General features: G+C 36.7%; 1 protein-coding gene across 12 annotated transcripts in view; it reads right to left on the bottom strand.

Moving 5' to 3' along the window:
- The window catches only part of ptprk (protein tyrosine phosphatase receptor type K), a 102,909-nt gene that overhangs the window by 3,976 nt on the left and 72,566 nt on the right, over positions 1–26,367 (bottom strand). Inside the window, exons 12-39 of one of the 12 annotated variants that reach the window (XM_008397403.3) lie at positions 24,235–24,417; positions 23,373–23,492; positions 23,013–23,122; positions 22,712–22,913; positions 22,527–22,632; positions 22,328–22,400; positions 21,817–21,939; positions 20,826–20,900; positions 20,518–20,554; positions 14,989–15,124; positions 12,405–12,434; positions 10,028–10,188; positions 9,585–9,620; positions 7,876–7,887; positions 7,366–7,553; positions 7,081–7,168; positions 6,492–6,637; positions 5,438–5,455; positions 4,910–4,946; positions 4,711–4,808; positions 4,379–4,495; positions 3,811–3,965; positions 3,380–3,515; positions 2,662–2,811; positions 1,889–2,062; positions 1,081–1,098; positions 353–484; positions 27–152 (exon numbers count right to left, since the gene is read on the bottom strand). In XM_008397403.3, coding sequence (XP_008395625.2) covers positions 27–152; positions 353–484; positions 1,081–1,098; positions 1,889–2,062; positions 2,662–2,811; positions 3,380–3,515; positions 3,811–3,965; positions 4,379–4,495; positions 4,711–4,808; positions 4,910–4,946; positions 5,438–5,455; positions 6,492–6,637; positions 7,081–7,168; positions 7,366–7,553; positions 7,876–7,887; positions 9,585–9,620; positions 10,028–10,188; positions 12,405–12,434; positions 14,989–15,124; positions 20,518–20,554; positions 20,826–20,900; positions 21,817–21,939; positions 22,328–22,400; positions 22,527–22,632; positions 22,712–22,913; positions 23,013–23,122; positions 23,373–23,492; positions 24,235–24,417 — 2,987 coding nt within the window. The remainder of the gene's footprint in view (positions 1–26; positions 153–352; positions 485–1,080; positions 1,099–1,888; positions 2,063–2,661; positions 2,812–3,379; positions 3,516–3,810; positions 3,966–4,378; positions 4,496–4,710; positions 4,809–4,909; positions 4,947–5,437; positions 5,456–6,491; positions 6,638–7,080; positions 7,169–7,365; positions 7,554–7,875; positions 7,888–9,584; positions 9,621–10,027; positions 10,189–12,404; positions 12,435–14,988; positions 15,125–20,517; positions 20,555–20,825; positions 20,901–21,816; positions 21,940–22,327; positions 22,401–22,526; positions 22,633–22,711; positions 22,914–23,012; positions 23,123–23,372; positions 23,493–24,234; positions 24,418–26,367) is intronic. The other 11 variants (XM_008397405.3, XM_008397406.3, XM_008397407.3 and 8 more) reach the window with 11 other exon arrangements.

Below are 26,367 nucleotides of genomic sequence, written 5' to 3'. Positions count from 1 at the left end.
AACATGAATCAAATGAGCGTACTGACCCTGGTGAGGTTACAGACCCTGAAGAGTCTGCTAATGACATCACAGTCCATCGAGCAAGACATACATTCAACCTGGACTGGACCGTAACGCAGCATGCCCTCTTCTGGCCAGTACTGAGGACAACCCTATGTATGAACATAGATGTGAAAAAATAAAAACAATTAAAATTAAGAAATCTTTTGAGGACGTAAGAACTTCTGAACACAATTTCCCTTCTCCTGCTAAATATTAGGATTTTTTTCCTCTATTATTCTAATGTTGTTAGTGTGGTTGAACAAATAAATGCAGTTTGTTGGGCATTTACTATAATCAAAAAGTGCTTTACCTGAGCCAAGTCGATCTCATTCAGCATCACCAGACTGGTACAGCCATAGTCATAAACTAGTCGCCAAAAGTCTTTAACTGTACTGGGCAAAGGATGCTGGGTAACGATGAATGCCGCAGGTTGCCGGTAGCTCTGCAGGCCAGAGACAAAACTGATTATTTGAAATGTTTCTTTCCCCAGAAAAAGAAGACACAGCATTTTCAGACATCCGTCCCTGACATCTCTCTGCTGTTCTCTCTTCCACACACAATACAAGCAGCACAGTGTGTGAGATGGAGCAGAAGCATCATAAAACGGGGAATGTCTGGTCAGGTGATCATGCGGCGGGTCGGGAGCATGCAGACGCATTTAGACCAGATGTACTATTTACATTTAAAGGACTCAGTTAGCCTTCTGTTCAGTTAGTTCAGCAGGTACACTTGAACAAAGATCACAGAAGAAAATGTGAAAATGCCAGCTGCACTGACATGTAACTGACTATTACTGCTACTGACATGATGAACTTACTGAACTGAGACTTAAATGAGCCCAACATTAGTCTGGATGAGAATGAGCGATTACACGTGGAACAGAGGCATGAATGACTTTGGTGGGTAAGAAATGATGATAGTGATAAGATTCTAGTGTCGCAATGAAAGTCTGTGAGTAAAACACGAGACCGGTTGCTGAACAACACCGAAGCCATGAAACAAATCCAGTATCGGAGATTTGAAGTCATATCCCGTTACCTGGAACTCTTCTGACAGCTTGGTTAGAGAGAGGCCAGAGGTAAGTGACTAAATTTGAAATATAAACATCTGAATCTCATTAGTTTTACACTGGCTGCGGCATTTTATCCTCCAACAGCTTTGCTGGAGAGAAGCCACATTTCTATCAAGAAAAACATGCTTGTATTTCAATTTATTAATGACAGAAACTACTGACATACCTACAACCCACCCCTTACTGTGGTTTTTGTGCCTCTGACCAATTGAAAACGATCAAATAAACTGATCTCATCCTTACATTTCTGCAGAACCAATGTTGTTGTATTTTAGCTGATGGTACGTTTGAAACAGCCATGTCAACCGTTGCCAGAGCAATCAATTATTTTATTTTTTATTTTTTTTGTGGTGGCCAGAGAAGCTAGTGGTCGGTCTTTTTAGAACCTGGATTTGTCTCTAGCCTTCTGCTGCTAAAACCACAAACACAGCATCACACAAACAGGAAGGGGGAGTCTGTGTGTGTATATCTGTAGAAAATATATGCAAATGTTTCAGGGTTTTTAAAAAATATAAACTCTGTAGTCTTTTAAAAGTCAGTATCATTTTCAACAGAAAAAAAAATGACTGCAGTTTGGGACAGAATAATACATCACATAAAGATGTGTTGTTACTTTTCTTAATCGTTGTGTTAAAAGCAACACATCTCTTCAGTTTTTACACATTGATGTCTTATGAAAAGACCACACCATGTCCCAAACTACTCCTGCTACATTAGTTGAAAATAACACAACCTTCCTGTACAACATGTGCATTTGATAAGGCATCGACTTACATCCATCAAAGCAGCATTGATGTAATTGCTGCTTTCTCCGTCTATTGTGATGAGAAAGGGCAGGCATCTATCAGGAGGAAGGCCATCCATAAAGCGGTTCTTATCTTGGTTTCTAGGCAACAGTGCAATGCTGCAGTCTTCTGACTGAGGCTGCGGAGTCACTGAGTTTAACGTCTGGCAACAAAGAGAAAAACTTAGTACACATCGTTAAAATGCAGGTACATGCAAGTATAAGTATTGTGGAAAATGAACTGTTTATAAAGAAGTTTTTTTTTTCTTGTTGTTGAGCCTCTGACTGTTAAATGTCCTCTGGACAAACAAGTTGGACCCGGTTTTCAATGTTTGTTGTTATTTAACAACCTAATCTAAGCATGTGAACACAAACAAGTTTATTCATATATTTTAAACTTTTATCATTTCACAACATTAGGTGACAATTTGTCATCAATTACTGCTTTACTTGTTCAGATTTGTAACGTGGAAGTTACTACTTTCCCAGCAAGACAGTTGAAAAATAAAAAATAAGAAAATTATGAGAAGAAAATTAAGGATGCTTTAAGAAGCAGAACTATAAACACAGCACTAAATTCTTACATGGGTCATTAAAATCAACCCGGTTCCTAAGAATACAAATAATAGATGAAACAAATGTTTACTTGATCCACAACTCTTCCTCCTAAAAAAAAAAAAAAACTAACTTCACCTCATGTTTCTAAACAAATACAGCGAAAACTTAAAAGGTCTGTCATTAAATGCAAAAGTTCCCAGTTTACCTGGAACTCATCCTTCAGGTGTGATGAGTTGGTCTGGGAGTCGATGCGAATCAACTCATAATACGCTGCTTTGAACTCACAGACTGGTATTGCTGTCTCTCCGCATAGACAAGCCTCTAGGATGGCATCGTGGATGAAGATATACTGCTCCTGTTCGAGATTCAAACCACAGTTAAATATTTAAAACAGGAAAGACATAATAAATACTGCAAAAGTGAAACACCCACACATATAAGACAAGAAAAAGTTGAAGTAAAGGTGAAAGTGAGGATGAAGACGCTGTATGTGAAGTGAAGACTCATGGAAAATGGATGTATGGATGAGATGAAATGAAATTATGTCGTGGCTTTTCTTACTTTTGTGTCAATCTGCATAGAAAATTGTATATTTGAAACTTTTTAAGCTGATAACAGATGAACCCTCTAAGATATGACAGAATCTGAGCCTGCTGGACTAAAACAGGCTGACGCTGAAGAAGCAAACTGTCTGCGGTAAATCTGATTTTAGAATCAAGAAAAGCTTTATTCCAGACACCTTTGGTCAGAATTTAACCATATTTACGTTCTGACTGTGATGAGGTGACTTGTGTATGAAAATGTTAGATATCTACCTACAGCTTAGCCATCTGTGCCATGCTGATGGCTGATTCTGAAGGTGAGGGTTTTCTTCTGTCTAATCTAAGGAGAGGATGCAGATGGAGGATGGGTAATGCAGTCACCTCAGTCTGTACCATGTTGATCCTCCTGGAGCGGAGAGCTTTTACACAGTTGTAGATGTCAACGACTCCTTCTCTCTCCGCCATGTCCAACATGATGTCAATCACAATGAAACAGCCTGTGCGCCCTGCTCCGGCACTGCAGGGAGATGGATGGTAAGTTGTATATTTAAAATGTCAAAACCAATATTCATTTTAATCTCTACAAGTCCAGAAGGCATTCTAGATTCAATGCTTAGACCCACTTATTGGCCATCATTGTAGAAATGCGTAAAATTATTTCCACTTTTATTGCAGAAGCATAATCTAACACAAAAAAAGTTCAGGAAGTAAATCAAATTGTATCACTATCATAAAAGGTTAATCTTTACCATGGTTGTCAATAAGTGTGGCCTGCATTGTAATGTTTACTATGTAAAAAGCTGCATAAATACCTGCAGTGAACCACTATTGGCCCGGCGGACGGAGGGTTGGACATTTTGACTCTGCGGATGAAGGAAAGTAGTCCAGTGGCGTGATATGGAACGCCGTGATCAGGCCAGCCAGTGAAGTGGAATTGCTTGACCTCTCGCACCTCATTGAAGCCACGCTGAACGAAAACAAATAGGCTTTGTTAGTGTAGAAGAAGCAACAAGACACAGGAAGTTTTTTCTTATAGCTATTAAACATAGATCCATGGTGCCACTGAGTGTTGAATTTCATACAAATGACCATATTAAAAAAATATATTTATGTTTTCAATAGAATGAAGATAGAATTTTGAAACAAAGTAGGCAAGATAATACATTCAGGAGATTAGTTTCACTGTTAAAAGTGTTATAAAGTCTGGTTTAAGTTTTAAATCGGTTCCCAAAAACTTAAAACACACTGTTTTCTTCTCAAATTGTCACTTTTAAACATTTTACAGTAAAAGTTACACATAACAAAAAGTGAAAAGTGTCTAATAACATCATAGGAGCTCATAATTTCAAATTGGAATGAAGAAGGTAAAGCATGACTTACCCTCTCCAGGGTGAAAGTGCGGACCACATATTCAGCCAAGGGCTCCACCTCCACAAAAGTCACTTTGAAGTCTCCATACACCTCAGCGTCATCCGGCCAGTACTTGTAGCACTTAACCTGGAAAAAAAGCAAACATCAAGATTATGTTAGAAATGACAAAAACCACACTCCACGTGATAAGGTTTAGATTGCTAAAATAAATAGATTTGATTCTAGTGTTGGAAAAAAATACATTTTATGCTGCTAAAGATTTGTGTGTAAAGAACAAAACAAGGCATTTTCAAATAACGTAACCTTGCTACACATGATAAACAAAAAAAAGAGCAACTTACCCTTCCAACCTCCACCAGATTGGTTACCATAACAATGCAAGCCGACTGTTCCTGCCACACCATCCTCCAGAAATCATAGACCGTCTCATGAACAGGACCTAGACACAGACACAACATTTCTTTAAAATAAAATAATATGTTTTGTGAACAGACATCTATCTCATAAAAAACAGGAACTTAAATTGTTTCTCTATCTTACCTTGAGTAGCTATGTAGTGGCTTGGTCTCTGATATCCCTGAAAGCACAACACTGGTGTCAATATGTTATGATAATATTTGGATTATTTATCACAAACCTTTGTTTTAATTGGCTGGAAATGTAGGAGGAGAAATATTTCTCACTGCCTTGACAAGACTTTGGTTTTCTTTTTTCTGCAGCTGAGCAATAGTGTAAGGGGCTGGATGTCTTTTATATTAGTTTTACATCTAATTATTACTTTGCTATGTTGTTACAACACAACTGTACATGTCATGCACACCTATCAAACCTGAAAACGCGTGAAAAATTGGGGGAAACGCACAAAGTTTCAAGATACACAAAGATCTGAAGAAAGATGGCAGGTGGGCAAGATGAAGCGAAATCTTTCATGCAGCAGAAGCCCCAGCAACTCAAGGATCTGCATCGTCTTTTGATGCACATCAGGACAGTTCAATGCATGGATGTGTAGGTGGACTGGTGTGAAAAAGGCTGAGGGGCGTGAATGAAAGAATCTACAGTGATACTTACATCCCTGTACAGCCAAATCTACAGCCCAAGCCACAGGCAGAAAGAACAAGTGGAGGAAGGAAAGAAAGAAAGCACAACAATGTCAGTGGGTGTCAATCAGAAAAAAAAGCTGTATTGACATAATGGAAGACCATAAACATGCCAAATAGTGGATCTAAGAGTGCAAATTAGACTGAATAGAAAAGACACTGCAACAGCCAAGTTAGCTGCATCAGGAAGGGTTGGAGAGTGTCTATACTATTCAAACTAATTTCTGTTTCTTTTTAGCTATTGCATGCATGTAAATGAGAGTAAATTATAGTACAGAAAGGCATGCTGTAAGCATTGTAAAAGCATGACATGATTAAAAGACATACACAGGTGTAGAAGCAAGAACTGGAAAAAAAAAAGAAGTAAAAGATGGAAATGACTGACAGATGCTAACCATGCTACCAAGCAACAGTTAAATGGACCAGCAGATGACTGAAAAGAAATTGAATATGAATAATGCAAGTTCATCTGTTTACACGTTGAATATAATGTTTCTGAATCGGGTTTACGTGTTTCAATAAGTGTGGCATGAGAAGCTGTGAGTACATAGAAGCTAGCTGCATTTGGTTAGCTTTGGAAAGGTCAAATACTAAAACCTGAAAATGCGTAACCTGGATTTGTCCAAGGTTCTCAAAAACAACCAATGTCACTATTCACATCTAAACCCCACAAGTTCCGACATTGTACTATTTTTATTCTTTAATTAAAGGGCATAAAGATAAAGTTTTTTTTTTTTTCTTAAACCAGCTACATCACATCCCTATGTATGTATATCGTCGTTCACATTTCCCACCCGTGCACCAATGATTAAACATTTTACATCTAAATAATGGCAAAATTGTCCTCTGTTATGTGTAGAAAGGATGTGTTAATGGATGAACTAATCTTGAAATAAGACAAAAGAACAAGCATCTTTGAAAAACACAGAAACTGCATGTGTGGGGTGATTTTGGCACTGCTGGATGCATAAAATGGTTTGATGGATGACTGATAGACGCAATAAAGGTATATAGGCCTGACATACGAGCGAGGGAGTGTGGTTTCGTTGGTTTCGTTGGGAGCCAATAGTAGCATTCGATGTGTTTCCACTTACATCGATGTAGTTAGCGTTGATGTAGTCGGAGGACGGGTCGTCTTCAATGGGCTGCAGAATAACCCTTGAATGATCATCTAGAGAAAGATAAGAAGAAATTGCATTGTTTGAGTAAAATCTATTTTAAATTAAATTTACAGCAACAAGAATTAGGAAACAGAGACAGTATTTCATTAGGACTTTGTAGTGTTTGTTATTTTGGTTCATAATTTTGAAACCAAATTGGAAATTGAAGCCATTCTGGGCTAAACATCAGATTTTAACTGAAAAATGACAGTGCAGAAGGACTAAAGCAATTTTTGTTTTTTAAGCTCTTTAAAAATGAATAGCTTAAAAACTAAGCTCTTAGTTTTTCAAACCAGTCAAAACCAAAGACTCAGGTCAAGATTTTGCTCAATTCAACTAATTCAAAATCCAAAGACGTGTTCTTAGTCCTTGTCACTTAATATTTCTTTATTTCATCCTCACAAATTTGTAATGTGTGTTCCTAAAGGTACAGAAATGAATTTTGCATACTTACAAGCTATAATGTTTCCATAGCGATTTTTAGTCCGATTCTGCTCTTTCTTTGCCACATCCCAAGTTGCTGACTGGCCCTCAAAGAAACTCTGAATCACAAACAACAGAAAGGAAAGTTTACAACGTATGCATCATCAAATATAATAAAACTGGATAACATACAAGTGCACACCATAAAAAAAAATGAAGTGAATTCTTGGCTTTCTTAATACTTGCAAATTCTCATCATTTCTATTAGACCGTAAAATTGTTTGCGGTTCTTGGACTGAATAGTTAACAGTATTACTTCATATTCCTCCTTGAAGCCATAGCTGTCAGATGTTTTCATGAGGTTGATGTGCTGCAGAAGGTCAGCCACTCTGATGGCAGGGTGCAGCTGTCCTGTCTGATAAGGAGACTCTGTTCCTTCACAGTGATAGCGAGGAACATCCAGAAGTCTGCTATTCTCGGCTGCAGAAGCACTGTGGTTTTCATCTGCAAGCAGAGAGAAAGAGCCAAAAAAAAAAAGAAAGTTAACAGAAGCTAGATTTTGAAAAATCAAACACATGGCTTTATAATTTCTACGTTACGATTCCTAGAAGGATTTGTTTTTGATTCATTTTGATGCAAGATAGGTTATTTAAAGTTATCTAAAGATAGGTGTCAGAAAAAGGAACATGAAGAAAAATACAAAGAAGTACATATCTAAAATTTAAAATTGCTCTATTAACTGTGACACTTTATTCTGATATAAGAAACCAATTTCCTTAAACCAAACAACAAACAAACATGGTCCATTTTTTCCTTATTTACTCACCTGTGATTGGAACTACATGTAAATGCAGCATAAAAGGAAAAAAAGCAACAGAGTTCATTCAGACTTTCTTAGTCATTCAGATTAAATTCTGATCTGCTTGCAAGAAGTTCACAAATCTATGCACAATGGATGATACAAGAATGAAAAATTATAACATGCAAAATAATGTTCAAACTGGAAACATATTGAAAAAACGTGTCCTTTTGCTTGAACGCCACTACAGTGCCACCTAGTGGAAATGTGCTTAATTAACTTTTCATTTCATATAAAGCTCTGAAACCTACTTAGAGTACATTCATTTTTCTGGGTTTATTTCTTGGCATCGATACTCCGATTTGACTTTGAAGATTGTAAAGTACAGAGTTACTGAGAAATGAATTGATCTCAACAGCTGATTTTGTAAAACATCTAGGAGCGAAAACAGGTGGTAATGACTTAATAACGGCTTTACATTATTAAAGCCATTAATAATATCTTGGATTGCTAAAATATTAGATTAGCAATCCGAGATATTGCGAATGCAACATATTGGATTAGTGAGACATCGCAACACATCTTCAGCTCTTGTTTATTAGCAGGCACTGTTTATTTAATCTAACGGATGCTTTTCTCTACTCTGAGGACATGTTAGCTCATTACTGACTGTTAAAGTTTAGTTAAGCTGTCGTCCAGCCAGTTTACAGTAAACCTGACCTGACAGTGTGTCTTAATTTACTACTTCCTGCTACTTCATCCTCCACTGTGACTTGATTGGCTAAGACAGATTGGAACTGCGCCCTTCACTCCACATTAGAGGCAATGGACCAGTTAATTAACACAGTTTGGTGGCATTGTGGTAGTAGAGGCCTTAAGGTTATGTCAGAACGGCACATCATGCGACAGTGTCAACGCCGCACAAACAAGCACACTGGGAGTGCGATGCCACAGCTGCAGCAACACCCACATTGGGAAAAAAAGCTACAGATTTCATAATTTAAGACTTTTAGACCAAAATAACACCGGAGAGTTGCATCTACAAAAGGAGCTCAGGAAATTCACTGAGCAGTAACCTTTCAAACAAAGACACAGAGGTGTCACAGATTTATTCTGCTGTAATTTTCGTGATACATTTTTGTCCGTTTTTGAGTACAAAGTGGTCTTTTTGTGGATGTAGAAAGATTTCCAAGGAAGATAGCTGGTAATTACTGTGAATATCAATATCTCTCAGCGGGGGAGCAGAAACCGTGTTTGGAGCTGGAAGTGATTGAACATGAACCCCGAATAATGACTGAAGTGTTTGGCTGCTGGCTAAATACAAATTGGTGATAGGTGTCGAATCACATAAAAGATGACCATGAGGCTCTTTTTATCTTTGACATTTCACACTAACTTTGACAATTATGTTGTTTATATGATTCTCCAATATGAAAAAAACTTACATAGGTCTAATACTAATTGACCTTCGGTATAAAGAATAAAAATATTTTCAGGATGTAAATTTTGAATAAATCAACCTATCAGGGACAAAAGGATAAATGGCAGATGTTTAAGTATTGAGCATTTCTTTTTTTTAAGGGAGAATTTAACTACGTCCAACAGCTAATTAATGGTGCACAGGGACAAAGATGTCAGGGCAACAAGCATATGGGATGGATGACAACAGTTGGTGATTTCTAAAGGGTAAAATGTTGGTCGATAAATGGGACAGTCAATAACTTCCAAAGTCTCACCTAACACTGCAGTAGGAACCAGAGGATCGTTGGGCACTAAGGAAGGAAACAAGGTGTGAAAGTAATTTAAAATGTCTGACTTTTCAACGTCTGTGAGGGTTAAATTATTCTCCACCTACTTGAACTGAGGTTTCTCTTATATAAACATATGGAACCACTATTTAGTCACAGCAAGTTATTCAACATTTAACTTAGATCTCAACTATAACTGAAAAGTTAATTCCTTTTAGTAATTTGGTGTAGAAATTGAAAAGTACACATTACACAGATCAGCTAGATCAGCATGTAATTCCGATATTTATGGATGTGTTGATATAATTTTTTATTCTGGACACAACTTCTAACTTTTAGAATTACAACCCTGGACTGGCATAGACAGTGAAAGAAAAATAGATAGATGAAAAACTTGGCAGTTTCAAAGAAGACAAAGTTTAAAAACCTACATCTGTTGTTGTAGTTATGGGAGTCCATGAATGTCACAGCCATTGGATCCTCTCCGTGCAGAGTGGACTGATCTGCATAGCTGCGGTCCATTGCATTCACCATGTGTGTCATTTCCTGTCTCGTTGTTCCAATGGCATCCTTTCGCTTTTTAGCCAGTTTCCTGTTTGAAGAACAAGAAAACCCGGTCAGTCATTACTAACAATTACAGAGCAGCAATGTGTCTGCAGACCTCAGCATAAAAAAAAATAAAAAAAAAGATTTAGATATATTAAATGGTTATACAGGATGTCCTAATTAGACAGGGGGGCGGGGGCTGCTTGCTGCTAATCCAAGATGCAGAGTTTAGAGCCAGTGCTGAGGGGAAACACGAAAAGAAGCAGGGAGCAGAATAAAAGCAAGGAAGAAGAGAGGAAAGACCAAGCAAGGACAGTAGGAGTCAAATTAAAGGGTCAGAAAGAGAAGAACTGGGAAAGAACCTCCCATGGAAACCACAGAAAATCCTCATTGAAGTTGGTTATTTTCCAAAAAATAAAGGAAAACATGTTCACCTTAAATCAGTTTTTTGATGAGAGAGTATGTCGTTAAATGCCTTAGCATCCCATTTTTTTAAAGCCCATAGGAAAAAAAACAAAACAAAACAAAAAAAACTTTAATTTTGTGTGATCTTTTATAAAGCAAATACAGTACTGTACAATTTTTAGCCTTTATTATCATATTTGGCACCCCAATGCAGCAAAAAGAAGTTAACTTCCAACTGGTAGTTGACTAGTTTAATATGCTCTCAATGAACATTATGTATGTTCTTATAAAAGTATGACTGGGAAAAAAATGCTGCTTAAGAAATAAAACAAAAAACAACAAATGACAGGTTAACTAAAAGTTCAACCCAGTGACAATTTTCATTGTTTGATAGACGAAGCTTTAACATGTTTTGGAGGAAAGTTGTTGTTCTTCTATCTGATCGTACAAATCTATCTCAGTTATTTTCCACAATACACCAGGTTAACCTTTAAGATCAAAAACAGAGACTCGGAAATTTAGCAAAAGTAGAAATTGGAATAATGACCAGGTTTGGCTGTTTGTGTTTTTATTCCTCTTGAACTCACATGGAAGAATAAGAACTTGAGAGGAAAGATGCTCATAGTATAATTTATATTACATACCCAGCTACTGACGTTGACATTGTTATGTACCTTACACTGTATGTATGAACATACGTAGTTTTGTCTCACTTAGATTACAAAAGTAAAAATGTAATATGTAAAAGTGAATTAAGTTAACGGAAATAAAAGTCAAGAACAATTTAAGATTGTCAGATGACAGTCATCAGAAAAAGAATTGATGACTATATCAAAATAGAATGAACATATCACATTTGCATCATTTTGAGTTTGTGATTAAATTCTGTGCAGTTGAATAATAATAATAATAATAATAATAATAATAATAATAATAATAATAATAATAATAATAATAATAATAATAATAATAATAATAATAATAATAATGTTACTGATTCAGTTTGTTACAGTCAATGTTTCAGGCTGCAGCGATGAAACACATGTCAAACGTTTCGATATTTTTTTTCCACCAATTACTGTTTCTGGATGCGTTTTGGTCGCAGCGAGTTACAGACAATGACAAACAAAGAGCGAAGAACCCACGACAACAGAAAGAGAGCCATTAGGAGCTACCAACACAAAGTCCCGCAAAGGAAGCCAGTTTGCTGAAATCCAAACGCCGAGGAGTTTTATTGTGATACCTGTGACTTGATGAACAGATGGATGACCACATGACTACATGCACACAAAGAGCTACCAGTCACAAGTGCAGCATTCTTTTTTCAATTAACACTCTTAGGCCAGTGTTGTCCCAGTTTATCGCTGACTTTACGCCTGCTTCGGAGCAACTTTGGAGCATGTAGAGGACACCAGGGGCAAGGTCAATTCTCAATCATTTTAGTCCTTTTTATACATTCTAGCACTGCTAGAGATTCAACATTCATGTAATTGTAATTTCTTTCTTTAAAAGCACCAGCGCGATTTGCTTAAAAAAAATTATATATATATATATATATATATATATATATATATATATATATATATATATATATATATATATGTAAAAGCAACAACAACAAAAAAAACAGCTGCAATCCTGAAATGACTGGCATGAAAGCGAACTGACCCACACCCTGGCAAAGGCGTCAATGAGGATGGTTTGGCTGGTTGGTTTGGTTATAGCTGACAATGTGTTCTATCTTGAAAAAAGTATACTGCATCTTTAAAAATAACAACAACTAGCCACTAAAAAAAACTTCGCCCAGTAAGATAGCAGCGGCTTGGTGAGCTGGTTGTTGATTGGTTGTTTACTTACAGGTAATAAGAGTATGAATAGTAGGTCCTCCTGGGGTTGAGAGCCAATCAGAAAGCAAAAAAAAACAAATGAGACACAAGGGAATATGCAAATTAGGACAAAACTGTCCTGTCTCAACCAGTGACAACAGAAACAGAGGAAAACACCCTTTCACTAATAAAACATGCAACGAGGAGCCATTATAGCTATGGACCATTTAAAAAAAAGGAACAGAATAATAATAATAATAAAAAAAAAACTTAAAACCAAAGTTTAGAGCTATAACAGGCGATAAAACTCAGAAAGGAACTACCAGAACAAAAACGATCAACCTATTTATATGCAGCCTTTCAAAGTGAAATTCAAAAACAAGCATGCAATGTTCTGAACTATTTTTAACTGTGACTGGACTGAATAACCCTCATAAAATATTTATCCTTCATCAACCAATAACCTTTTTTTAAATTGTCACTCCTATTAATGTTCAGTCAAAGCTGATGCAAACCTATCCAATCAATAACACCCAGTAGCTCGTCTCCTGTAAAACAAGCATGATGTCACTGCAAAGTCATCATGTCCCACTATTTTAAAGATGCAGTATTGCTCAGTGTTGTTGTAAAGGTTTAATGACAATGAAGATTGATCTCCCCAGAAACCTTCATCAAACAAAAAACGAGCAAGTAATGATTCCTCATGAGACAAATATTAATAATAATAATAATAATAAAAAAATGTGAAATCGTTTCGTTCGAAACATTTCTGAAGGTTTACACATTATCTTACACAGTGGTTTTATCAGTCAGTGCAAAATTACAAACTTTCAAATGAAATGTAAACTAGAACATGTATCATTTGATGGGGAAAGCTGTTTTTTTTCTATCACAGATCAATGATAATTCTTATACAGTTACACAGGATATAATAAGTAGGAACACAATGAATGTAACGCTGTTATGCTTAACACATCCAAAGGTAGAAAAGATCAAATAATTACATATTTTACCAGCAAGTAAAAAACTAATATATATATATAATCACACTTGTCATATTTCTAGCCAGTTTGCTTTGAGTAATACTTAATACTTCTGCCGTAACCTTAAGCTGAATATCACACGTTACCAGTCGCAATTAGATTTTCAAGCTACTGCATGACAGCTGACTCACATAAATTCACTAAGCGAATTAGAATAAAAACAAGGAGGCTGGGGTTGAAAGAGGAAAAGTTGTCTATTGATGAGAGGTCGTTATGCTTCATGTTTCAGTTTCTAACTGTTTTCAATTTCTCAAGTGAGATTATGATTAGCAATAATTGAGAGGATCTATTCCTGGATGCTCTGTAAAGACTCCTGAGAAGAGCTGCAGACAGGGTGACGCAGAATGATCTCGGTTTATGAGTCTAGGAAATATGTACGGCCACATTTATAATATCTTGCATTGAACTGCAAAGATCACTGAATTTTAAAGAAAACATTAGGAAACAATTATTTTATTTTAGCATATTTATGCATATGGTTAATACATTTTATTAAGAAAACACCAAAAAGTGTCCCCTGGAAAGCAGCTAAGTTGAATATGGAGGTGCTTTCTCTCATTGGCTTAGCATCCTGTCCTCACTATGTTTTTCTTATGTTCATAAAAGTTTTTAGATTAATTTCAGTTTTTAGTACTTAAATGATTTAATGATTTAATCATGTGTAAGTAAATGCAGGTATCTTACTTGAAGTGAATGTTTAAGAACAATTGATTTTTAGTGTTCATCATTGTGAAACAGTGCATTCTAGAAACATTGAAAGTTAGATTTTATGCAGTTATTAGCTCAAAAAATAATGACTATAAATATTGCTTATAAATATTGCTTGTAATCTCTTATATAGATTTAAATTAGTACGTTCTATGTGAAAATGCCAACTCTTCGGTATCTGCATCCAGCCACCACATGGTGGAGCTCTGCACCAAGTTAACACCAGTCAGAACAAACTGCTACAGCAAGAATAAGATTGTCACAGATTACGGCCAGAAAAAAGATGATTTGTTTTCTCTCAAAACCAACTTTGTTATGCATCAAGTATTTCTTATCATCAGTCTGCTTTGCCAAAACCTAGTTCTCTGTGCACAAGTGACCGAGGCGTCTCTGCTTCAACCTCTACAAACCTTCATGAAACTTATGATTTGAGAATTTTATCAGTTTTCACATCTTTGTGTTAGAGAATATTATTCTTAACTCTCATATTCATCATTCATCTCATTAGCTGCTTAACCAGAAATCTCCAAGCCAGGAATCTGAAAACTATGTGTTTTCACGCAAACTTCAGAAAACTAGTCTCCATCAGCCTTACAGAAACCTTCAGAAAGCAAACCAACTGTTTCTGAGGGGAGATCAATATTTGTGATGGATGGATGAGAGATGGTGCCACTACAACAAAAACTGGAACAACAGTCAACAAGAGAAGGGAATCTGCTGAGCGCTTGTGTCTGTGTGTTTTTGCATTTGCATGGGTGCTGGTGCGCGCTTTCAGTGTTGGTGGTTTGTCGTTTATGGTTTCCACAGAAAAAAAAAAAAATCCATCTGATCTGATTTAGTGGATGTGGTGGGGCTGTAACTCACCTCTTCTTGAGCAGCAGGATGGCCACCAGAACCAGCAGAATTAAAACAAGAACACCGGCACTTATTCCAGCGATTTTCACCACTCGATCCGTTTGTTTGGCCGGGTCAGGGATGACTTCAGGCTCTTCGGTTGCACCTGGTCAGATTAAAATTTTAACAACAGTTATAAAAAAATATGCAAACATTTGAGACTCATTCACTCCTATGGAAAGACACAAAGATTTACGGCATTAAAATAAAATTAAAAAGCTTGCAGGTGTGTAGAATTTTACTAATCTAACTAAATAGCAAAAACAAATGTAATCTTTTGTACCCCTACTTGTGTTTTGTGTGCTGGAACATTGCTGTCAGGCTGTAGGGTGGTTAAATAATGTAGAAAGAATCCGGACACTATTTTTAACTATTTACACAAGCAGACATCTCTTGCTGTCGAAGCATACCATCTTACAATCCTATGAATAATCGCCGTTTTCTCTGAAGCTGTCGTTACAAAATGCCAAGCAGCAGGAAAGCAGTGGGAGTGACAGGTCGGGGGAAGCAGCGACACTTAAAAATAGGAGGGTTTTTTTCATACTTGTGCAAAAGATCAGATAAATATTGAGTTTGTATGAGTTAATTTTTTAGAAATGCCAGACAATTATAAACAGAATTTAACTATAACTTATGAAGTGACAGGTATATGTTGTTTGCACAAATATTAGGCAAATCTTGTTTTTGAAGATTATGTACACAAATCTCAAACATAAATGTTGAAGAAAGGACAACTGAGGTTTTGACTCTTTTAGGAGAATATCTATATGTGCACAATATTTTTGTGCAGAATTATTACACATCTTCCCATCTGACTTTTTTGAATTTTATATGAACAGCTCAAAACTTATTAAATATTTTAGACATTCAATAAATAAATAAACAAAATAAAATCATTGGCCAACATGGCCACCCTTCTTTTCAGTAACAGTGATCGGTCTTCCATTCATGGAGTCTGACAGTTTCTTGACTTTTTGACCATCAACTTTTTGTGCAGCAGTAACCACAGACATCGTACAGAGAGGTGGACTGTTTTCCTTCACCGTAAATCTCCCGTTTCAGAACTGCCCACAAGTTCTCAATTGGGTTAAGGTCAGGTGATGAAGCAGGCCATGTCATACGTTTTTCATTTATAATGCATTTACTAGCTGGAGTATTTGGATGCATGTGATGGAACTTTTCCTACATAAAAATAATTCTCTGGTTGAAAAGTTCAGACTTCTTCCTGTACTGATGTTCGGAGAAAGAGACTTCTAAAAACTAGCAAAACCCCTACAGAGATCCAGCTAGATCATTTTTAATAATACCAGCTGCATATCAGTAGCACACCTCCACCTTGCTGGTGTCTGAATCAAAGTGAAACTCTGTGCCGGGTAATTACTAACATAATTATGCTCACTGATAATTATGTTTATGGTAAATTTGGGAAGAACTTCATTATTCTAACCAACGAACATAAAATGAGTAAAACCAAACTGAAATACGTAATGTGCTTTTAGAAAGGAGATTTGTAATCATAGCAAAAAAGTATCAAGCATTTAACCTCTTTATTTAAACTGAAAATAGGTGAATAAATCAGTCAGTGGCTGCAAGTGTGTACTGTGTCAGTACAACAGCAGGGAAGACAAAATTAGTTCATTGTGAGGAATATACACAACGTCACCAAATTAATATGACAGATTAAAGTTGAAATTTACCCCTAAAGCACCAAGAAATGCTACTGTAAATTTTAGGCCAAAGCACATTAAAGACGGATTGAGGCAAACAGAAAAACTTTTCTTTGGTGTGACCAATCCAAATTTAAAACGCCATGAAATGAGAAGTACAACAAAGAAGGCCCGGAGCTGCAGCATTGTACTTTTGAAGTAAAGTTAAAAGGAAAGTTCTTTGTTTTGTAGAAGCTTTAAAAGATCTTTCTAAAAACAACTATGTCTACTAGTTTAAAGATGAGCTTTTTTGTTTGTTTACCAATATATATTTTTAAATGTTTCAAAAAAATATATAAAAAAGATGACATTCAGTTATTTTATTAGATATTTTATTCAATGTCACTGCTATGATTTGGAGAAGTGCATTGTATAAATAAACATTTAAAAGGCAGGACTTTCAGAGTTGACTCTTGACAAAGTCACCCATAAACACAGATTATATTGACAGTGGTTTTTATAATTCGGCTTTTGTTGAAGTTCCATAAAAAGACAGCCATGGAGCATCAGTTTGTCCCTTGCCTACACTGTCTTCTGCAGCTAGATAAACTGAGCTAAAAGCATGTGTAATTGCTTAATGGTAAATATATTAAACCCATTAACTCTGCAAACACAATTTGAATTTACAGCTACAATCTGTCAGTGGAAAAACCCCCTAAAAATCACTCATTTAGCGCAAATACTCAATCCACCTTGTGTTTTATGCATTCTTTTTGTCTTAAGCACAGCATCCTGTTTTTATTGGGTAACACTTCTGAAATGTAATTTGACAGCAGGTATTAAATACCTGCTGTCAGTGTGGTACTCAAATCAAACTCATCTCTGTTCTTGATGACTTTGGAGAGTTGAATGAACTCCCAGACTTTCACCGTTTAAAATATAATTCATCAATGATGTTTCAGAGTGCAGGAGTTTCAATCTAATTCACAAGGGACACAAAGCACAGTGTTTCTCAAGCTCTACTTAATCATTTTATACTGGAGAACCAGAATTCTGTATATTACCATGTAAGAGTATTATGGTGTATTATAGTAATCCAAATAATCCAAGAGAAAAACATATGTGGAAAACTCCACAGCTATCAAACAGTAATCTACTTTAAATACTAAACGTCAACAATCCCAGTGCTGTTTTATCAGCTGCATGTTTGTGATCTGAAAATCCTTCAATAAATATGTTTATTAATAAAGCATGTCGTTATGTAACATTGCACTATAATGAAGACTTCCATAATATTTGTAAAGCTGGTGTCACAATATTTATTACCTTAACGAAATGGTTGGCAAATCTAAAAGCATAGTTTGAATTGTATAAAATAAGTATAATACGAATTGTGAAACTCATTTCTATGAATTAGAAGTTGTGTTGTTGTGCATATAGTTTGCATACTGGGATGAACAGTGTGAACTTTGCGGTGTGGGACAGAGAAAAGCCTTGGTTGCACAAATCCTGACATAAAAATGGGATTCCAATCAGAACTGTTGTTGTACTCATTTCTTGCCAGCATGTGGAAAAATATAGAAGAATATACAGTTAGAAGAATATACTGTCACTGAAAGTTGTCAAGTTTTTGAACATTATCATGTTATAACATATGAATAAAGGAAGCAGTAGTATGCTTTTAGCGCATGAATACTAATATTCCAATGAAAGGATAATTTACAGGAGTTTGTAAAGTTTTACTTCATGCTTGGTCTAACACATGGAGACATATTGAGGGTTATAATATCACTTGTGCTAAAAAATGGGTTTATTTTTTCTACTCATACAAACACTGTATGAGTAGGAAAATCAAGAACAAAATCAAGTGAAAATGTCCAATTTGAATGAAAATTATTATTTTTTTACACTAAGATGAATTATACAAATAAACATCTGAATCTATCTAGTTATCTTTTTTTTTATAACCATGTTAAATAAATAACAAAACAACTTGTTTCTTTCCACAACTTTTGAAAAGCCAGTAGGAGACAACATGACAGAAACCAAACAAGACAACATCCACGTCTTGAAAGGCTTCACAGCCTGACCTCATAATGTCGACTCTTAATGTCTGTAAAAATGATCCAGGTCACTACACTAACACACACACACACACACACACACACACACACACACACACACACACACACACACACACGCGCACACACACACACACACACACGCACACACACACACACACACACACAACTCCCTGAGGCAGCAATGACACAATACACAATACCCCAGATGACCTAATAGGACCACCATCACTTAATCCTCCCTCCTGGATGCATGCTTCAGTGCACAAACACATGCAGAGAGAAAGGAAGGGACATTCGTCCAACCTCTTTGCCCATTATTTTGTTCCTCTCTATTATCGTCTGCTATTAAAAAATCCTTTTCAAAGACTTCCAGCTTTACTCAGACCGCTTCAGGCTGGAAGGACAGAATGCCAGCTTGTTTCAGCAGCTTTGGGTCCAAGTGGCCACCTGTTCTGGCAGCTACAGCCACAAGCACTACTTGAAATATGATGACCCAGGAAAGTCCCCCGTTCGTCTTATATACGGGTGGAGAAATATGACACCCCACTGGCACCGGAGAAGCATAACCACACCTTTGATCTAGCCATGTATCAAATTCCTTACAAGTCCACAAGTAAACATCTCCTGGTCACACTGGCTGGACTTCCATAATCTCTAAAAACAACTGACATTTCTGGTCACTGTTTTCTTTTTAAATACCTTTTTATGTCATGCCACTATCACATAATTCATTGAATTATAGATGGTTAGTAAGGCTGTCATCTACCTAAGTAATCAGCAGTAATGGGTCACTGTAATGGATTATTGGGCTCAAAATGATGTCATCTGATTTTGTAGCTTTATGAGCCTACTGCACTGCAAGGTCACATTAACGGACTGCAGAAAAACAGCAGCAAGATGGCTAACAAGGGTAGGATAGGTCATAGTTTTCACTCACTTTCAAAGCACCAATGCCCTCATGATAATCAATTTTTTTTTAAATCTATTTTTACATTCTTTAAACGGAAGCAAATTTTGTAGATCTCAAAACAATGAAAAAAGGATAAACCAGTTTGGAAATACTTAATATTTCTTTGGAGTGGATTTGATATTTGACATAATATGTGTGTGAAATTGTAAGACAGTTCACAATCCCCTGACTATTATCAATATATGATACACAATGGTGTCTGATTGTCAGCTTCATTGAAAACATAATATGTTTTTTTCTGTTTATCCTTTTTCTGGCTCTAAACAGATAAAAATTTTAATCCATTAGACCCATTTTTAAAACAGCACATGCGTGTGTGTGGGCTTGTCAATGGATTATTTCTTCACAATTTCAAATCTGACTGATAATCTATTAACATATGGCTGCTGGTAAAATCTGCTATCTGGAGAGTATGCACAAACAAATGCTAAAATTGTACATAAGCAGACATAACGTGTTTTTTCACTTTGAAATGCAGCAATAATATATTGTCATCTTTAATACTCCTATTATAGTAAATCATAAAAACAACAATCTCAACTGAAGCTAGTCTAATAGGTAAGAGAGGTCATTAGATTTTTATCCATAGTGTACCGCAACAATAAAATATAACAAAAAAAAAGCAAAATAATAGTTGGACATGAGTAAATATGGAACATTAATTGATTTAACAACATACGACAAGCTAAAAGGCTAATAAAATGTACCTTCTCAGATGCCTAGAATATTAAGCTGTAATTATCACAATTTAGGGCTTTTATTTCCACAACATATGTAAATAATGACAGTGTGTTCTTACGTTTAGCTGCCAGCCTCAGGCACTGCGTCTTAGTTTCCTGGGAAAAAAAAAACAAAAAACAAAAAAAAAAAAACACAAGGAGCATTTTTCAGTATCCTGTAAGAAACTCTTAAGAAGACAATGCAATATTGACCGTATTCATATTGTGAGCTCCGTGCTCTGATTTCAAGACACTGCCTATATAAAACTTCTAAAGTGGAGCTTATTAGAGCATCTCTTTGACTCTGCATCTAAAATATATTTAATTATAACAGCTTGTGTGAAGCTGAAGTTTCATTTTCATACAACATCAATAAATGTGTATTTACCCTCTCTGTGCTGCTAACTGCTTGAAGGTAGATGTTGTAGTTCTTCCTTGGAGCCAGCGGGGGATTCCAGAATCCCTGTACAGCACGAGATGCAACTTTACTTCAGGCAGTGCAGTCACTTTCTTTATCAAATACAAGTCTTTAGATCAGAAACAGTGATTGTTACACATTTATTATTACCATGTTTTAAAGATGTAAATTAGTTAGCGTTGCTTAAACAGTTTAACAAACAAAAACAAATACAATGTCATTAGAAATATGTCTGTTCCATCAGTGCAACTAGTTCCCTATCCCCTGCCTCAATCCCCGCCCTTGTGATCCAAGATGTGTAAAGTCAGAACAGCTACACCAGAGCAGAACCCCACCAGCCGCAATCAGTTGCACAATCAGCAACTACACACGTTGCAGGCATCCCCTCGACCTTCGTTCAGCCAGATCTTTAACTAAATTCAGCAGGAATGCTCTGGTGGTTAAGGCCAGGTGTGTGACCTGTGATTGTGACAATTTTCATCCACCATCCCTGCATCCTGCACTCTCTAAAACTTGCAGGACCTCCCTAAAACATCCTTGAAGCTTGGCTTTAGTCCCTTGGTTAAAAACCCTACTCCTCTCATCACAGCACCATGCTCAGCATCTCCTACTGGTCTCAAAGTAAAAAGACTGAACTTCTTTCTTAAATAGCTTGGTTGACATAAATTATCTATCACTATTCCTGTTCCCCTTTTCATTTTCTGGCTGAAGATACCCATCTAGTGTTAAATAAGTGGCTTCACTCTCTATGAAGAATCTAGCTAAACATTGTAATCACATGCAGTGGATTTTATTACATTGCATAAACTTAATTTCCCTATTTATTTAGTTTGTACTATTGTTTTACAAACCAATGATGCAGTTTTCTTAAGCTTTGTATCGTTTTCTTTGATAATTTAAAGTTTTTATATTATCACTGAAATATAATTTTAATGTCAAACATTTTTTTAAGAACACTTGCCTGGTAAGTCTTGTTGTCTCCCACAGTAAAGGGGATGGGCTCAGGCAGGTTGCTGGGTGACAGCTGGGCAGCATAGTAATATGGAGAACCACCACTTGATGCGCTGTGGTAGGGAACTGGAACCTGGGAGTTATTAAGGGTGATTTGTCAATACATCCATCCATCCATCCATTTTCTTACACCCTTGTCCCTCAGTGGGGTCGGGAGGGTTGCTGGTGCCTATCTCCAGCTGGCAGATTTGTCGATACATGTGACTGATAAATGATTCATAGCACAGCTTTCATATTTTTAGTACATAATATACCAAAGCAGAGTTTGTGTATTAATGTGAGTTTACAAACATTCGCATCAAAGTGTTGCGCTTAATATAATAAATAATGCAAATGGATTTGCATTATTGCCTGAGGTTTAAATTCAATTTTCTGGTAATGAGTTCCACATAATGTTCGCCAGCACACAAGTAAATGCATATGTGGCTTGTTAAGTCTAAGCAGAGATGTATATCTGTCACCTCATAACAATCGGATGAAGCCTGGCGACGTGACCGCTGAGGATTTACTTCCTCCACCACAATCTGGTATGCACTATACACAGAGAAAAAGAAAGTAATTATAAAAATTACTTTAATTATAAAAATTATAAAAATAATTATAGTTTTTTCAGTACTCATATGCCAAAAGCAAGAAATACAGCGTGTATGAAAATGATACCTTATAGGTGCACCCTTGGCTTGTGCAGGTTTGAGCAGGACAGTGATAGTTGTTGCAGTTTCATTAAGAAATGCCTCTGACACGTCATACTCATCTATTGTCGGGGCTGAGAGAGAAATAGCAGTAGCATCATACAGCAGTTACGACGTTAAATACATTTGTTTTGTTTGAAATCTCTCTTCTACCTGAGATATTCGTAGTCACATTAAGCGTGGATGCAGGCCCGAAACCTTTGGACGTCGACGCTCGTATAGAGAGCTGATACGTAACACCTGGGTGGAGTTGGGCGAACGTGTAGTGGGTGGCATTTGAAGGTAATGACACCATGAGTCCTGGGCGCTGCAGAGGTACTGACGGGTCAAATGAGCGCACGCCACTGTAGTTGATCTGGAGAGATTCAGTGGCACATAAACCGGTTTTTAATATTTATGAGGCAGTGTATGTTACAAATTTAGCTACTTCTACTGCTCCCAGAAATCACACTACCTCGTATTGTGTTATAACTCCGTTGGGCTCAGCTGGTTCCTTCCAGTAAAGGATTATTGTCTCTTCAGATGGAGTGGCTCTAAGTGACTGACTGGGAACGGGACCTGGAACTGTTGACCCAAACAGAGAGACACAATCTGTAAGTGCTAATAAAAGCAGCAGTAAAATTCTGCTCTGCAAATGAGGAAGCTGGGACCAAAATGAAACATACGCAGGAAGACAAACAGACGAGCATCATAAAATGTTATGCGTTTATTTTTAAATTTAGAAGAAAAAAAAAGAAGAGATGCCGACTGAAAAGTAATATAAACAACCACATTTTAAAAAGCAAATTCCAACAATCAGTAAATGTTTTTTTACCATCTTCATCAGTCTGAATAATGGTTTCATCACTCTCCTTCCTCCCCTCTGGATTGGTCAGGATCATCTTCAGGCTAACATTAGTGTAAGGGGGCAGGCTTCCCACCAGGTGACGAGGTGCTGAGAAAGGAAAACAAAGAGAACTAATAATTATATTGTCGAACAACAACCTATTTCAAGCTCATATAATTGTCACTTTCAGACCTTAAAGGTGCAGATTTAAATGCAGTGTTTTATCTGTGTGAGAAGCAAATACATGTTTGTAGCAGGTGTTTTACGTCTTGACTTTAGAGAATGGATGAGATCACAAGGACTTTTGTGCTACTGATGTTCAACTTTCAAACACAGACTCCGTGCCGTGAATTTAAAAAAAAAAGGCAGCAAAGACTTGTGTTGTAAATCTAAAGAAACAGAGAGTGGTCTGGCATTTGTGCATGGAAATAAAACTCGTAGAGAAATAAATCATCAGAATAATTGGATATTACAGTTCTGTCAGATTAATCAATGGGAAAAAATCAATACATCTCCAGACCATTTAGAGGGAACATAAATAATTCTTCAAATTACATTGGTCTACTAATGTAGAATGACACCTGCAATACACATAATGATTTAAATGAAATATTTAAATATTGTGCATAGTCTATGCCTAAAACAACGACCCTACAACTTATAATAACCACTTTGGAGCACATTTTTAAAACAAAATGTAACTTTTTACCAATAAACAGAGATGCTTATCTAGACTTCTTATTAAATATCTATTATATCTAGTTTACTTCACAGTGTTAAAAGCAAGAAATCCTGACATATCAACATATATTTTCACTGAAAGATCGCCTGATTCCTTTATAAGTATTACCTTTAGGATCCATATCCAAGCAGTCAGCTTTGCTGTGGTTGTCGGCGGTCATGTAATGGTAGCAAATGGTGACATTAAAGGTGTGACAGCGAGTGATGTTGTAACCCAGGGACTCCCAGTCCACCGCAATCAAACGAGCCCTGGTCTCAGCAATCTTCAGCCTCTTGGGTGTACGCATGGGTTCTACAAAAGAGAAAGGAGAGAAGAAAGGTAAACCAAAAGGTGATAGAAATTGCTGATTGTTCATCTCAAAAAACACAGTTGTGTTACAAGAATGTAAAAAAAAAATAGTAACTGTGTGTGTTGTCTTAAAAAAACATCTTTGTAACTTTGTTACATGAAAAATTGGATTCAAACTTTTAAAAGAAACTCTAAAAATCCTCAGGCTTTCTTTTCTGTGCAGTATGGGTTTCAAGCAAATGTTCTTCCTGTTGCCAAAAACAACTAGGCGTGGAGAGCCAACATTTCCCAATGATGACGCATCCAGGTTTGAACAAACACTCATTTCTCTGTGCTGCCTCTCACCCATTTCTCAAATGCAATATCTTTGTGAGCCATATCTTTGGTTTCCATCCTTTATGTGGATTCAGACTGCTATTGTCAATATAATCTACTTTCCTTCCTCACTGCCCAAGGCTTTAATTACCTTAACTGGCTCATTTAACTGGATCAATAACCCCCAGCCCTAACACACGCACACACACACACACACACACACACACACACACACACACACACACACACACACACACACACACACACACACACACACACACACACATACAGTACACTTGGAGAAAGGAGTAGAAACTCAAACTCTGTTGATTTATCACTCATGAGTCCACTTCATGCCAAGCAGTTTATTTACAAGAATGACTATCAGCTTTTGGTTTTCCTGAGATTCAGCTGCGGACAAGGCTAAAATCTTAGGGAAATGTCAAAGATTTATGAATCTAAGTTTGGGAAGTATTTCTCCAAGTAGAAAAGATATCATGCTGTCAAGAAGCGTGTAATTAGCTTTGACAAAGTAACAATGGAAAGTCTTTGCCTCTCAGACAGAAGTGACCACTTGATCAGCAGGCATAAAGTATGATGAAATCTTCTGCAGAAGGGCATGTCAAAAGGAAATGCAAGGATTATCTTCTGAGTTTACAGCGACGCACAAGCAAATCAACTGTACTCACACTGCTGTGTGGATATATTCTATTTTCTCTATTGCCTAGTATGTGTCTTTGTCTATTATGTAAGTATTTGCTGCTAAAAAAGGACCAGTTTTGCGAATTTGTCACTTTTATTTCTCACATGGGTTTTTATAGTCCAAGTTCAAGGATGTTGAAGCAACAAGTGGATAAGTCAAATATTTAGTTATTGTGTGTATTAACCCACACAATTCATTACGCTCTCCCCCAACATCATTGTATTGAATCACTTGTCTTTCAAGTGCATCAAGCAAACAAAGAGGATTGACAAGAGTACGTTTCTGAGAAAAATCTAATTTCATTACAAGAGGTTTTTCCACCAGTATTAAGACAGATTTGCTGGAAGACCTGGATGGGTCAGTACCTTCTGTCTGTGAAAACTATAGGCACAGAAAAGCGTGAAGCTCCAAATAATGCTGAAATAAACTATTTTAGAAATGTATTGTGTGAAGATATGACTCTCTGGCCATTACTTTGATAACGGTAGCGTCTTTACTTCTGCTTATATTAGCACTGTGTGCTTGCTTTTGAGGACATAACCAAACCGCGAGTTTTGAATAGTATCAGTACATCAATGTTTTGGCATTGCTACTGCCGTTTTTGTCTTGGAGAACACATGATTCAAATCCATTCAGTGATGTTTCTGTGCTGCCAGGTCATCACGTCTCTGCTATCAAACTAAAAACGTGGCTGAACGTGGCTGAAGTGGAACGGTCTGTTACCTGGAGGGGGGGACAGCGTGTGAAGTGTCTCAGTTGCATTTAAAGAGACCACACCAAAGCGAGTTGTTCTGAGACCCAGCTCAGAACAGGGGTAAAAGAGGCGCCTGTGGAGCTACCATGACAAGAAATTCAGACCAAAGCATTGCGGTTCCACTTTATATAAACCACAACTGAATGATTTAAATGAGGAAAAGGAAGGCTTGAAACGCACA

The sequence above is a fragment of the Poecilia reticulata genome, chromosome 21 (assembly GCF_904066995.2).
Source record: "Poecilia reticulata chromosome 21, P_reticulata-male-v2, whole genome shotgun sequence".
Taxonomy (NCBI): Eukaryota; Metazoa; Chordata; class Actinopteri; order Cyprinodontiformes; family Poeciliidae; genus Poecilia; species Poecilia reticulata.
Note: the sequence above shows the minus strand (reverse complement) of the source record. Positions and strands in the feature narration are given on the sequence as shown.